The sequence below is a fragment of the Dendrobium catenatum genome, unplaced genomic scaffold, assembly GCF_001605985.2.
Source record: "Dendrobium catenatum unplaced genomic scaffold, ASM160598v2 fragScaff_scaffold_501, whole genome shotgun sequence".
NCBI classification, from domain to species: Eukaryota; Viridiplantae; Streptophyta; class Magnoliopsida; order Asparagales; family Orchidaceae; genus Dendrobium; species Dendrobium catenatum.
In genome coordinates this window covers 1553685-1570100 of record NW_021318963.1, presented here as the reverse complement: position 1 = coordinate 1570100, position 16416 = coordinate 1553685, and the positions used below count along the sequence as shown (strand labels likewise).

Here is a 16416-nt window from a genome sequence, read left to right as displayed (position 1 = left end):
TTTGAGGGTGAGCAAAATATGATTGTGAAACACATAATCTGATGTATGAAACAGAAAAAAAAAATCTTGAAAAGTTTACAACTACAGTTAGCAAAATAGTTTAAATAATTATTCTTCTAATAAAAAAGAAAATTTCAGGGTGAGCAATTACCGACATTCAACTCTTCCATGTTTCACCCCTGAATACATAGGCTTCTTTTGGGACGACTTTCATACTGTTTCTTAAAATAAATTTTTTAATACAAATGTTTAATTTTTGTACTAAAAAGTTGCTTTAAGAAGCAACAAGAAAACCGTCCCAAACAAAGTCATAGTTTGAAACTTTGGCTTAACTTGAGTCAGTTTTTTATTGTTTTTTTACAATAAGTTTTTACTATAAAAAATATCTTCAAAGCAGTGAGAAAATAATAGATAAAATCGTCCAAACAAAGTCTTTATGCTGCATTTATGTTTTAGAATTTTCTCATTTATTAAATTAATTATTTTTCAAAATCATATAAAAATCTGTTAAAATGTTCTAACGATGTTAAAAGGGGTATTTATATATATAACATTAAGGTTTCATTTGAGACGACTTTCTTGTTGCTTCTAAAAGCCACTTTCTAATAAAAAAATTAAATTTTTTATAAGAAAACAACTTTGATAAGTAGCAAGAAAGCTGTCACAAACGAAGCCTAAATCTTGCTATTTAGAAACTTTCACTCAAGCTATTTTTTTTTATCTATAGAATTTAAGTTTTTGAAGTACTACTATTAGATAGTTAGAAATATTAAAAAAAAATGGAATATAATTTTATTGTGAATTTTAATATTTGAATGTTAATTAAAAAAATTGAAGGCTGGAGAGAGTGATAAATTTTTAAATAGACAAAATTTGAATCTTATACATTTTATTATGATTTTTAAGAAATATAACAATTTAGTAATTGAATAAATAAATAGAATTAAATAATGAGATTTATTACATCTAATTAATAAAGACAAAACAAAAGTAGGGAAAAAAAATAAAATTTATGAGAAAATGGTAAACTATTTTTTATAGTATTTTATAAAATTAATAATAAAATATATGTAATTAGTAAATATGAATAATATCTCTCAATAAAAAACGCAAGTAAACAGAGTGCCAAACATGATCTTGTTTATTTAATATTATTAATTCTATATCTTAAAAATATGGAAAAAAAGATAAAATCATTAATTTTCCATGAAAATTTGGCACAATTATCCAATTCTCTCATGAGCTAAAAATTAAAACAATTTCAGGAATTTTTTCTATATAATAAAAAATATTTACCTGAAAGCATCGTACTCTGGCGCTAAAACTCCCGCCATCTCTTCTGCATCACCACTCCACCAGAAAAACTCATCGCTCTCCGCAACATCGTCTTCCTCCTCCACTTCAAATCCCCACTTTCTTTCCGGTGATCTAGCTGCCTCCTTCTTCCGCTCCAACGGTACCTTAAAAACCACCTCCGCCGTTTCAACCGCAGCCTGAATCACCCTCTGCTTAATCCCATGATTAATAATCTGGAAGCATCCCATCGATCTGGCCGCTGAGCGTAGATTATCTTTCTCCGATAGTTCCCTTTCCGGCGAGATCAAGGATCCCAAATCAATCTCCGGAGGATTCCGATGCGGCAAAATCAGTTCTGGAATGCGGCGGGAACGTTTGAGGAATCTGGAGAAATCGTCGTCTTCGTGGGTTTCCGGGGAGGTGTTGCGAGTTATGGCGGCCGGCGATGGCGGTGGAGCGCGGAAGAGGGTTAGATCTCGAGAGGTTCTCGGCGAGGCAGCCATGGAAGGAGCATGGGATGCTTCGCTGGGGAAGAGATAATGAGGTGGGGAAAAGAGAAAAAGGTGGAAAATGAGTGGAGACGGGGCGCAGCAATGATGAGGGCATGGCTTGAAGAAAACAATTTCAGTTCCAGCTTGATGCCGCGGTATTCCTAGCAGACTTTTTCTTTTCCTCTTTTTATTTTTTCAACTAAAGTGTGAGAAACTTGCATCTACTGTTTAATATCATGTTTACATTCACATCAAACTGGGGTAACTTCATCAAATCAATTTGGGTAGTTGGGCTGAGTCGACGTGGATTTGAGTCCCTTCTCTTGGGCCAGCCTAGATATGTCAATCGAATAGACTCATTGCATTAAGGCATCCTAGGATACCTCTCAATTATATTAAGTCGTATACTAATTCCAGCCTGATTCAATGTTCTTCATCCTTCTATTTGTAATGATAGAAATGAGTCCATTGAATGAGAGGATTGCTCGAGACTTGTACTTGATTACCGAGAGATTAACACAAACCTAAATTTCTCCACTCGATCCAATTTCTTGAACCTAATTCTCCGATCCTTGGTTGTATAATACCTGTAGGCCTGAGTGCAGTTCAACTAATTTCTACTGAACAGTTGTGATTTCAACATCTTTGGTTAGGTGGACATGGAAGTGCCTCGCACAAAGTGAAAGGATGCTGGCGATAGCAACCACAGTCAACATATCCTTAGATCGCAAAGCATGATAACTACGTCACCTTACATTTGTTTCACCATGACAAAGAGGCTAAATTTTAAGAAAAAGTTCTACATAAATTGTATTTAGTAGAAAAAAAAAGTTTCCCACTTGATCATTTAATGTATGATTGGTTGTGCCTCATGCTAATGTGGCAAGCTTGGTCTATGTTGCGGGCTTAAATATTCATGACAGTAAAGCAGGAAAAACAATGTCGCTTAGCATTGCACGAGTGTCCAACTCACACACAGAAAGAGTAGAAACACAAGAATTTTTTTTGCGTGGAAACCCTAAGGGGAAAAATCACAGGGCCACGTCCAGTCGAAATTAATCCACTAGTATTTGAATAAATTACAAATAACTGACTCGTCCTCAAACTTGAGGGAGATTAGATCACAATAATCAACCAACATGTTGAAATTTAGAGACGAATAAAAATCAAATGAAAATCCGGCGACAATTGGTGGTTGGATGTAAATATGATGTCAGTTGGTGGTCGAGTTGAAGTTTGACGACAATCGACGATCAAGTTGAAGTCTGACGACGATCAGCGACCAGTCGGTGGTCTGACAACAATTAGCGCAGGTTCACTGATGACGATTGGTGGCCGGGCAGTGGTCGAGAAGTCTGATGGAAAAGAGAGCTTTTCCTTCTCTTCCTTGCTTGGGCCCTCCTCAATAAAGAATGAAGTGCATATTTATAGTTTTTTAGGAGCGACATAGTTAGTAAATATGTGGGAGATTAAGGGTACGTCAGGAGTGATTTGAATGTACGACCGATATTGATCCCCTTAATCATGGACCGTTTACTAGGCATTTGAATATCTTAATTATATCATAATTTGACGATCCCGGGCTCTTTCGATTCATCTGGTCGAGCTGCCCGTTTATGCTACAAGCATATCACGTTTGTAAATTGTTTGATCATCCAATTTATGATTTGAACTTTTCAAAGTCACTTTAGGTCTTCAATTTGGACTCATTTGGGCTCGGATTGAGTTGAATTTGGTGTCGTTGGGTTTATCTTTTTGAGACATTTAATTCGACTATAAGTTTGCTGAGATCGGAGTTCATTTGGTTATGAATTTAATTTTGGAAGTTTCCAACTTGATTTTGCCTCGAGATTTGCGCTCGATCAAGATAATTTGTGATGATGTATCAGTCTCCATTCAAAATGGAGATTTGTTGTGATGATAAGACAATGTGAGGGGTAGAACTAGCTTTGCATTTTAGGGTCTACAAATTTATTATATGAATAGTTAAATATAAAAATATGAAACATATAATACAAAATTCAAAACAAATTCTTTAATTGATGAAATAAAAAAATTACAAGCTTTACATTCTATTTTATATTTTATGATAACATTGTATTACGACTTGATTTATAATTAAGTTAAATAATTCTTTGGTGGTTGTTAAGTTTGCTATCACTCATTTTATTGCATAATATATTTTTTATTGCAAAAAATGCTATCTCCAGTATAACAATACAACAACAACAAGCCTTTATCCCACTATGCGGGGTTGGCTACACGAATCCTTTTTCTCCATTGTGTGCTATTAAGAGTCAAATTCTCATTTAAATCTAATAAAGAAAGGTAATTTTTAATATTTTATAACCCAGTCATTTTAGGTCTACCTCTACCATTATAACAGGAGTAACTGATAAAATTAATGTCAAAATAATAAGTCTGTATTCTAGGGGATACATAACTCTTTTTTGAACATAACAATTTATTTTACAAGATCAGCAATATTGTCCAAAGATGATAATTATTTGCTAATGCGCATATCAATAATATGTGTAAATAGTTTATGATCAATAGCCAAAAGCCAATCGTAGAAAAATCCAATGAATATAACTCTCCGAGCCAAGTTAATTTCCTCTTATGATAAGCATAAGACAAATTACTTGGATTCAAAAATGTAAAAAAAAAGCAAGTAGGCTAGGTGTCCCGACGAGGTCCGCGTTAGGTGTCGCCACGCCAGTTTGCGTCCGTGTCGGGTGTCGCCGCTGTTGGTCCAGTCTAGGCAGCCGCGGGGCTCACACTTTTGCTGTCGCTGCAGCTGTCTTGCCCGAGCTATCGCTGCTGCCATCCATCTCGCACGTCGAACTTTCTGCCGTCATTCTCGCACTCCGCACTCGTTGTAGCTGTCGATGCCTATGCTCCGCCAGCCTCTAGGTTTAGACTCGGAGGAGCCGCTCCGCTCCACAGCTGTTCGCGGGTCGGGTCGGGTCAACCAGGTAACCCACATAGTGTCGGGTCCGGGTTGACAAATTTTACTCATTTGCAAAATCGGGTTGGGTTAGGGTTACCCCGTTTATGGCCGGGTTAAGTCAGGTTCTACCCAAACCCAACCTGTTGACCCAAATTGACGAGTAATTATTAGGTGCGGACACTGCACCCAGAGATGCGTCTGCATACTGCGTATTTTATACTTAAGTTCTGCCTACGTTATGCGTATTTATTGAGTATACACGTATTGCAGTAAATAAGCTGCAAATATTTAATTGTGAGGATTTGCTGCTTATTTGCTGTGTATCTACAAATACGTAGAATGTAAGAAGAACATACGCAAAGTGTAAGCAGAGCGTACGCTAAACGTACGCAGTACATCCAATAATCTGGACACATCTCTAGGTGCGGTATACACACCTAATAATACCCCAAATTGGCCCCCCTAATAATATAATTGATGAATATGAACTGAGCCTCATGAAATCCTTCAAAAAGTTCATTTAGGAGAATGCAGAAGTCATTCAGGTAGAAGAACCTTATTTTTATGACTTCTTTAAGATGGTTTATTCTTACTAACTTCTTAGAAGGTTTATTATTACTAACTTTTTAGAAATTACTCCAATGAATTATTAAAGAAATAGGATCAATGTTTGAAATTCATTTCTGTAGTTACAAACAGCTCAATAGTTTAATTTAATTTCTTGTCCATGTTTATTTGCCATCTAAATCCATTCCTATCGTCCAAAAGATTAAGCAAATTTATTTTGACCATGATCGACTATTTGATGAAGTTTAAAAGCAGAGGCACCAACTAAAGCCACTTTAGTTATTATTTGAGATTTCATTTGGCTTGATATTATACACTGATACTATAAATATAATGTAGATTTGTATCTGCATGTTGTATTATTTCATCGCCTTTTTGAACTGCCTAAAAGGCATATTGTGCTAAAATTCCTCCAACTCCTTGGAGGTACAACATTCTAATTTTATTGATTTTCACCAAAATAGGGAATCTTTGCAAGTAGGCTAGGCCTGATAGATTTTCTTCTTTGGGAAATTTTCAGTAAAAATAGTATCTTGTTCTTTGCTTTATTTATCTTATTGTGTTGTAGATAAAAAAAGTAGCTCGATTTCTCATATGCAGTAAGTTTAAGCAAACGAAAACAGTTTAAAGAATTTATATTCGGAAAACACGATTTGCAACAAAAGCGAAATCAAACCCTAAATTTAAACTATGGTGATATTTGTAATACGCTACTTTAATCTGTGCTTACCATTTGTGTTTGCACTTCTTTTTTTTGTCTTAAAATAATGCACAACCACCGAAACAACCCGCCAAATCCGATATTTCTGAAAGTAGCTGAAAATTTTTCTTAGAATTAAAAGTCGAGTAAATTAATTTTTTGAATATAATGAAGCCATTAACTCTTTATGATAAAGGACTGCTACGTTGCTTTTTTTTTGGATTATTGGCTAAAGTCTTAGGCACATTATTAGATATAATTTCTAAGTTTTCAGGGGATGTATCAATCCTATTCAGGGCTGGAAAAGTAGTGCACCTTAAAAAATATATTTAGGGGGCATAAATTAATCAGATACTTTCTTAAAGCGTAGCAGCTATATATTTACATATTGCTGACTTGAGTAACACTACTTAGCCAACAACTAATTTGCCAATAACCTCATTCGAGGAGTCTCGCTATCAATACCTGAGCTCAATAAGATATCATCCAAGTGTATCCATTTCATGAATTTAATTGGCCACACACTCGAGCTATAGAATATGTTTTTAAATATGTATTACTTTGAAGTTATCTTTCCTATAACATCCAAAATCCTATAAATAAAGGGTTAGCGGGCGATTTTGAGTGGCGAGAGCCGAGCAGAGTGAAAAAGAGAGACAATTTTGAATAGCCAAATTTATTCTTATCAAAACCTAAAGTTTTTCTTTCCAGATTTTTTATTTTACCGTAGAATATTTTTATTTATATTCTCTCTGATTTTATTTGCTAAAATATTACAAATCATGTGAGTATGATTCCGACAAATATGAACATTAATTGAATTTTAATGTAGTATGAAGTGGAGAGTCAATTAAAAAGTTTTGCTAAAGAGGTCAATTTTAAATTTAATTAATATAGCTCAAAATTAAAACAATATAAATTTAATTGATTAGTTATATATTATATTTATTTAAAAATAAATTTAATAATTTTGACATTTATTATAATCAAATTTTAATTAAAATATTTGATCCAATTTTTTTACAATAAGTTCACTGCTAAAAGTTTTTAATAATATACCTCTCTTCATTAAGGATTGAGATTTTATGATGCTTATGATTTAAATATTTATAAATATTTATCCCCATAGAATTTTTAGTATTTTAACTTTTAGTTAGGGTTTGCTTATTATGTCAGGTTGTGGAACTTTGGATTTAGATGACTCAAATTTAAATTATGTTTTTAATTGTTCAATCATATTTTCTAATACTGTTAATAAAGATTTATTGTTGATTGCTTGCAAACATTGGTCATGTTAACATAAAAAGTTGCTATTGAGTCACATTAGGAGATATGATTTGATTTTAAGTTAGCTTGGCGTATTTAATACCAACTAGAATGTGCTAAAATGTTTCAAAAACTCCAATGTAATAAGTGCGGTCAATATGGTTGAGTATTAGATTATTTCAAAGCTAAGTTAATTATATTTAATTTGAGTCATTGTTGTATAGATGTATATATTTTCTATTTACATGCTGTACGTTATCAAAATGAAGCAAAATACTAGCTGTTTTTTGAGCTTTGAGACCGCAATGTGTTAAATACCCGCCACTTATTAAAAAATGAGCTTCATATTTACAACAAGAAAGATTGCTAGTCGGCTGCAAGTTACTATGAAAGCTGTAGCTAGTTGGTCATAGATAGGTAATAGTTTTGCTTTTAAAAGGAATATGTGACAGTGTGACACTGTATTTGCGGCTTAGGCTTTGTTTGAGATAACTTTTTAGTTGCCTTTTAAAACAGCTTTGCAATACAAAAATTTATATTAAAAAAAAAATTATGCTAAAAAGTTGCTTTATAAAGAAGTAACAAAGTTCTCCCAAACAAAGCCTTAGGCTTGTTTGGGGCGACTTTCTTGATGCTTGCTAAAGTAATTTTATTTTACAAATATTTTAATTATTTTTTTTACTAGAAAGCTGTTTTAAAAAGTAGTAAAAAAAGCACATGCTTCGTTTGGAATAGCTTTCTTATTGTTTATGTAAAAGTGTAAAACAACTTTTAAGTATAAAAACTTCTTGAATTAGAAATTTTTATAAAAAAAGTTCCCCCAAACATTGCTTTAATATTATGGTAAAAATGGCTGTGATTGATCTTAAAAATTCCATAAATTATATGTGGGATTAGATATTTTACCATTGATCTTACGATGAGTTTAAGCGATCACAAATAACTCTGACAATCATTCAGCCATATCACGACCGGTAAATCAGACACAATATAACATTAATCACATAATGATTAAACATATATATTGAGAGTAATACCTGAATATTGATGCGGTGCAGCTACACTATAATAATAAGGGACAACTTACACTTGGGCATGTGCTACCAGCAGGCTTTCACCATCAAACCGTTACTCCCACTACTGCTGTCAGCTCTTTTTACTAGTAGTACTTAGACACTTTTATCCCTAAGTAATTAGTTATTTACAGCATTATCACTATTACAAATACTAGAGTTTTAGTGTAACAGAGCAGGAAAGAATATACAGAAACTCAAATTTCCTTTTACTGTTCCATTGTTGTGTATTCTGCTCACGGTTTCCTGCAGGTTGAGCTTTGGCGCCGCACCAAATATTATTCAAATAATATTTATTCATATCATTGTATTGATATTCCTCCAGTAAGAAACTTACAGTGAAACGCGGTACATGTCAACATTGTATTCTACCATTACAAGGCGTTTCTTGTTGAAGTCTAGCGATGTAGCGTTTTTTCACCCTACACATTAAATTTTTTATTTTATTTTTATTTTTTTATTTGTTTATTTTTTTTTTTCACATCTATCAATCCCACTCAAGAGAGCTAGAGTCTGAACAATATACTCTTGCATTTAAATTTCCATTATTACAGCTGTACCCCTACATATGCAAAAACTGCTCTTAATTTTCCGATCAACGGCACCTGGACAGATGGAACAAACGGAAGCTGCCGGCCACATATAACTCCACGGTTAGTTAAATCAGTCATCAATATATTTGAATAATTCCTCATTACTTAATTTATTATGTAGCTAATGTTATAACCTTGCTACCAAGAGAAAAAAAAAATGAAAGTTTAAATTTTGACAATATACAGATGCTTCTGGGTTTAGATTCCATGAAGCAGTCGTGAACATCGAATACTGACAACATTAGCCTAATAGGTCCTTTGTTATTATTATTATTATTATTATTTAATTCACTATATGATTTGAATATATGAGTAGCTGCTTCCTTTGTACATTTGTGGATCTCATTTGTTCTGTTCTATCATCTGTACAATTAGTGGTCTACATGTCAGCAGTAGTGGATTTTATTGAAATGGTCACTGAAGTATCTAAATGGGTATTTAGATCCTCTCTAATTGTGAAGCTAATTACACAAAATGTCATTAGTTTATAATCATATATGTCGGTTTCATGCAGTAAGTTCTAGTTGTCGAATAAGTTGAGAGTATGGTACAGGATAGACATATGGGCATGAGAATTACACGCATAAATGGGGGATAAATTTATTATTGAAAACTATAAGAAATGATTATGTATTCTACATATATATTAAAAAAATAAAAGTTTGTATATTAATAGAATGTTTGTTTGTAATGAAATTGGTATAAGAATTGCGTGAATAAATAAAACATGGGGTCATTATCAATGATAGTTGTTTATTCTTAAGAAAATTATAATAAAAAAATAAATAACTATTAAAAACATATTACAGTTGTCTATATTCAAATTAATATCTTCTTTAAATTGTATTATTCTTATTATCATTATTTCATTTAATATATGTACTTTAATCATGTAAAAATTAAAGTACTACATATGCTGATACACAAAGTATACCCCCACATGTGTGGGTGCATTTTCAGATGAATGAAACTAATTTCCCTTGCAAAATCTTAGTGTATATGTCATTGTATTATTCCATTTATTGGTGTTAAATGGTGTAATTATAAGACTTGTTTGCAGCACGAGCACTAGAATAAAATCCAAAATATAGAAAATAAAATTAAACCTAAAAATCTGGTTAGCCTCACTTCATTAGATCATGATCTTTTTTTTTTAAAACATGTAAAAATTATGGAGTAAGCTAACAATTTAGTAGGTTGTCAAAACTTACAACTGCAATCAATTAATAGTATATAGAATACCAATAATTAATTAGATTATTAATAATATAATTAAAAATTAAAATTTTATTTAGAATACTTAAATAACATGCTAAATAATTAACAATATAACTAGTTATGTAAAATAATAATTAAATAATTAATTAGAAGTACTGTAATAAAATAATTAATATTGCAATTAATAATTAGCAAGATGTTTGTGAAATAATAATTAATTAGAAATAGTAGAATATTTAAATAATTAATTAAATCAATTAATGATTAAGATTTTAATTATATTATATATAATTATAATTTATTAGTGTCAATTAAAATTAATAAGTAACTATTATTTAAAATTGTTGCGTTCTGGAATATTCGCGGCGGTAGAGAAATATAAAATTTAATTTCTTAGCTTTGTACGAAGATCGAATACACAAGCAGATAGAAGAGAGGGTGTGGCGTTCATAAGAGATACTAGAGTTTTCACGTGGAAACCCCTGAAAATGAGGAAAAATCACGGGGCATGACCCAATTTAAATGAATCAAATATTATTTGCAGTCGATTACAAATGAAGCCCTTCCTTGGGGGGAATGCCTTGGGTTGATGTAGCAAATGTACATCATATTAAATGGTGGGAATTAGAATAATTAGTATTAAAATGTTCGTTTAGTCGACAAACCATAGTCGGCGGGCGACAAAGGTCGGAAAAACCGTAGTCTGGTGATGGTGGTCAGAAGGACCGTTATCTAGTGAGGGAGTTTGGAAGGACCGTAGTTGGCGATTGATAATGGTCAGAAAGATCGTTGTTTGGCGATGATGGTCAGAAGGACTGTAGTAGGCGACGAAGGTCAGAAGGATTGTAGTCGGTAGGAGAGAGGGGTTAGAAAGACCATTATCCAACGATGGAGGTCGGAAGGACCATAGTAGGCGACGGAGGTCCGAAGGATCATAGTCGGCAGGAGGCAAGGATCAGAAAGATCGTTGTGTGGCGATGGAGGTAAGAAGGACCGTAGTAGGTGATAGAGGTCAGAAGGACCATAGGCGGCAGGAAATAAGGGTCAGAAGGACCATTATTGTAAGGCCGTGGTCTAGCAGAAGTCTGGCGTTAGGTGGTGGTCCGGCGGAACTCCGGGCGTCAGGTGATGGTCCAGCAGAACTCCAGGCACTGGTCGAGGAGGCAATGAGGCAAAAGTTATCTCTGATCTCTCTCTTGTTTCCTTAGACTTAGGGTCCATTTTCAAGAGGAAGGAGAGGTCTATTTATATATTTTCTAAAGTGGCATGGCCCCTAAATAAGAGAAAAATCAAGGGTAAATAGAGAATGATTTGGATGGATGATCGATGTTGAATCCCTTAATCGTGGACTGTTTGTTAGACATTTGAATGTCTTATTGATGTCGAAATTTCGTGATCTTAGGCTCGTTGGATTCGTCTCGTCGAGCCGCTCGATTCGACTATAAGCATGTTACGTTTGGAAACTGTTTGGTAATCCAAATTGTGGTATGGGCCTTCCAATAACGCTTCAGGTCCTTGATTTGGACCCATTTGGGCTCAGATTGAGTCAAATTTGGTGTCGTTGGGTTCGTATTTTTGAAACATTCAATTTGACTATAAGTTTGCTGAAATCGAAGTTCGTTATGATCCCAATTTTAATTTTGGAAGTTTCCAACTTGATTTTGCCTCGAAATTCATGCCTGGTCAAGATAAATTTTTTGATGGTGTATCAGTTGTCCCACTATTTTCGGATATTGAAGCTCCAGAAGTTCGAAAATATGTGTTAGAGCCTTTGGGAAATTTTATGTGCGATTTAAAATTCGGAAATACTCTGATATTGAGCGTAGAAGTCTCGATTAGCTTTAAAAGTGTCAAAATTAAGTCCGAAACGTTAAAAAATGATCCCGAGGATCCCATAAACATCTGATTTGACCTTTTTGGAATTGGACCCAAAATAAGACCTGGACAGGCCATTGCCGGTGGTGTTGTTTGCCCGCGCGTCAGCTAGCCACCAGCATTGCCCGACTTACTTGAGAGCCTCCCGGCTCCGCAGCCCATTGACTGGCTCGGGCCAGCGTAGCTGACGTGGCCTACGAGATGTGTAAACCGCGGCTAGCGGTTGGCTAATTGCCTATATATATATATATATATCCTAACCTCCCCCCTTCCTATAAATATGCCCCTAGGGGTATGAAACTCTTGCACCTCTTTTTTTTTCCCTTCTTCTCTTTACGTTGAGACCTTCCCTTGGTCCTAATAAGGCGGCATCCCCTGTTTTGGTCTAGGGCCCCTCACTGAGTAGGAGTTTACTCATTCTTTCCATAATGCTGAGGCATTCCTCTAATTATGTTCAGGTGGTATCCCCTGTCCAGGTCTAGAGAGAAGTATGATGAGAGTCCGACGACAGGTAGAAGTTTGACGACGGGTATAAATTTAGCATTGGGTATAAGCTCGATGAAAGTCTGGTGACGGGCAGAAGTCTGTTGGCGGGCTAAAGTCCGATGACGGGTAGAAGTCAGACTACGGGTAAAAGAGTGTAGGTTAATAGAATCCGCCAAAGATATATGACCTTTCTGAGGTTGTATGTCAGAGCGTTGCTCGATGACGTTAATTTATATGAAAGAGGTCGAGAGAATCTACCAAGGATGTATGATATATTCGAGGTTGTATGTCAAAGTGTTGCTCGATGACGTTAACCTATATGAAAGAGGTCGAGAGAATCCACCAAGGATGTATGATCTATCTGAGGTTATATGTCAGAGCTTTACTTAATGGTGTTAACCTATAAAAGAGGTCGAGAGAATCAAATGTTGTATGACCTATCCGAGGTTGTATGTTAGAGCGTTGCTCGATGACGTTTACATTTGTAGAAGAGGTTGAGAGAATCCACCAATGATGTATAATCTATTCGAGATTGTATATCAGAACGTTGCTCAATGACGTTAACTTATATGGAAGAGGTCGAGAGAATCCATCAATGATGTATGACTTATCTGACGTTGTATGTCAGAGCGTTGCTCGATGACGTTAACCCATGTGGACGAGGTCGGATCGAATTCCCCTGGGATCGATCATCCAGTGATTGAGACACAATAAAGATTAAGTATTTCTCGAATCAAATATTTAAGATTTGATTGACATTCTCCTAAGATTTTTGACCTATCATAGGTTGTATGTCAGAGCCCTGCTCGCTGATGTTAACCTATATGGAAGAGTTCAGATCGAATCCTCTTGGGATTGATCATTTAGTGATTGAGACACAATAAATATTACATTTTTCTCAAATCATGGATAAGGAGATTATATTCATCGGTAGTTTTTTATTGTCATTTTTTATCTTTTTTAAAGAATGAGACAATATCTAAATGGAGTGAACAATACTTTACTATATTATGTAAAATAATACAACAAGCCTCTAGTATGACTTAGGGATATAAGAGTTACACCATACTCAACACATAAGAGATACATATATGAAAAACATGTCATTTAACTTGGAAGAAAATACCAGGGACATTATAATGACACACTACTTATCATAGAACAAATACACGATGACACAGGACAAGTAATAATATTAACACAAAGGCCCAAATTGTGTGGTTATTTAATCTCACCAACCATTTCAATATTATTCAATGGTTGCATTTCCTGTTGTTTATTTCACCCCCTAGTGCGAGCTTCATCTCAAGTAGGTGAATCTTGAATGAACTGTTGAAAGTAGCATTGTCGAATAAGTCTCTCAATTTCATTTTTTAGCAGCTTACATGTTTTAGTTGTGTGCCCATGACTACGATAAAAAATGATAGTATTGATCCTGATTTTCTGTATTTAGCTTCAAATGATTAGGCCACTTAATATTTTCTTAATCTTGAATGGCTATTAGTACATTGGTTCGAGAGGTATATACTCTTCCTCTTGTCAAAACTTGTGTCATGGCAAAGGAGGTCTAGGAGGCATACTATTCTTTCCTTGTTTCTTTTGCTGCATGAATGATTTATCCTTTGCAGGAGCATTTTTGCGCTTTCCGAAAGGTTGTTCAAATTGCTTTTCACGAGCATTGATGGTTTCATCTACTGATATTTGTGCCTCCACACGATGAATCAGGTCAGCATGCGAGGGGATTGTATCTTGCATAAGTGACGAGTAAAAGTGATCAGGACGAAGGCCTCAAAGGAAAACTCCTCTTAGCAATTCAGGATCTACTCTCAGAATTTGTCGAGCTTCCGTGGAAAATCGCTGAAAATACTCCTTCAGTGATTCTCCTTTATTCTGGCGAATTCCAGAAAGCTAAGAATAATCCTTAGCAATTCTCCGATTGACGACAAATTGTTTAACAAATATTTTGTCCAATTTGACAAAGGTGGTGATTGTTCCAACTGGAAGTGAATATAACCATACTTGTGCTTGTCCCTTGAGGGTAGCAGCAAAAATTTGGCATAAGAGCGCATTTGAGACTCGTTGGATATGCATGATGGTTTTATAGTGATCCATATGCTCGTACGAGTTAGAAGTCTGTCATAGGAATCGATACTCGGTAGTTTGAATCCTGTCAGAATGAGATGTTGAAGGATGGCTTTGGTCAGGGGTGATGACTCCTGAAAGTCCCACTGACGATGAGGTTGTCTTATACATCCCACGGGGAGCTCTTCTCGGAGCAATTTTCGTAATTTATGATATAAGTCTTTTTGAGGGAGTTCAACAATGTGCTGTTGGGCTAGGTTGGGACTTGCGCTCGAATGATGAGTAGAGCTTGTTGTGTTAGTAAGCTCGTTGTCTTGATGTGTCGGAGGACGCATACTTCGCAGAGGAAGAGGAATCTCAATATAAAGATATTCAAGTTGAACATCTTCGAGCCCTGGTGGATCTCAAGGGAGAAGAATCTCTTATTGTGGTGCTACTGCCGGTCGCTGAGTCTCTCATAGGAGTTGAAGGATCACATTATGAAATTCCTCTATCTTTTTGATGCGATCTTCTAGGGAAGGTCCCGAAGTTCCTTCTCCAGTAGCATTTTGCCCCCAGGATAAAAAGAGGCAGATACTTAGCGTACATGAGTTATAAACTAATTCATAGATTGGTGTGAGTTGGAGCGAGAGGCTCCCAAGATGCGATTGCTACGCCTGTTGGCCATCGAAGTGGTGCTTAGGATAACGAGATTGAGTTTCCCACAAGCGGAGCCAAACTATTGCGGGCTAAAATATACGTGGCGATATAGTTAATATTACGTCTTAACATTGTACGGATATCCGACTCACATATAGAGAACACAATATTTTTTACGTGGAAAGCCCCGGAAAGGGAATAACAACGGGGGCTTGCCCAGTTGAAATGACTCAACTAGTGTTTGGGTAGATTACAGTGGGTTGACTCATCCTTGAGGGCGATCAGATTACAAATGTCAACTGTATGGTTGAAATATAGTGACAAACAAGGATAAAAGTCCAGTGTCACTTGGTGGACTGACAGAAGTCTGGCGTTACTTGAAAATTCGGGCGTCAGTTGGTAGCCTGCGGTGGTTTGACAGAACTTCGATGTCGAGCGGTGATCCAGCAGAATTCCGGCATCGGGCGTTGGTCTGACAGAACTTCGGTGTCGGGTGGTGGTCTCACAGAACTCTGAGCCCCAGGTGGCGGAACTCCGGGCGTCAGGTGGTGATCCGGCAGAATGCCGGGCGTTAGGTGGTGGTCCGACATAACTCTGGGTGTCAGGCGGTGGTCCAGCAGTACTCCAGGGTTCAGGTGGTGGTAAGACAGAAGTTCGGGCTTCAGGTGGTGTTATGGCAGAACTCTAGGCCTCAGGTGGTGGTCCGGCAGAACTCCGGTCGCTAGGTAGTGGTCCGACAGAAGTCTGGGCCTGAGGTGGTGGTCTGGTAGAAGTCTGGGCGCTAGGTGGTTGTCCGGTAGAACTTCGGGTGCCAGGTGGTGGTTCGACATAACTCCGGGCATCAGGTGGTGGTCCGGCAGAACTCCGGGAGTCAGGTGATGGTCTGGAAGAACTCTGGGCGTCAGGTGGTGGTTCGGCGGAACTCCAGGCGTCAGGTGATGGCCCGGTAGAACTCCGGGCGGTGGTCGAGGCAAGGAGGCAAGAGCGATCTCCGATCTCTCTCTCGTTTCCTTATGCTTAGGGGCCCCTTTTCAAGAGGAATGAGGCATTTATTTATAGATTTCCTAGAATGTCATGACTGTAAATAGGAGGAATATCAAGGGTAAATGATGAGTGGTTTGGATGGACGATTGATGTTGAATCTCTTGATCGTGGACTGTTCGTTAAACATTTGAAGGTC

The 16416-nt window shown here is 36.1% G+C and overlaps 1 protein-coding gene across 1 annotated transcript; it reads right to left on the bottom strand.

The window, feature by feature from the left end:
- Positions 1–1292: 1292 nt before the first annotated feature.
- On the bottom strand, positions 1293–1940 carry LOC110095324 (flavanone 3-dioxygenase 3-like). The gene has a single exon (XM_020820829.2). It carries the CDS (start codon positions 1797–1799, stop codon positions 1293–1295), a length of 507 nt encoding a protein of 168 aa, XP_020676488.1. The 5' UTR covers positions 1800–1940.
- Positions 1941–16416: the final 14476 nt, after the last annotated feature.

Bases quoted from the DNA above. Each gene is read 5' to 3' on its own strand.
- LOC110095324 (XM_020820829.2), bottom strand. From the start codon at position 1,799: ATGGCTGCCTCGCCGAGAACCTCTCGAGATCTAACCCTCTTCCGCGCT.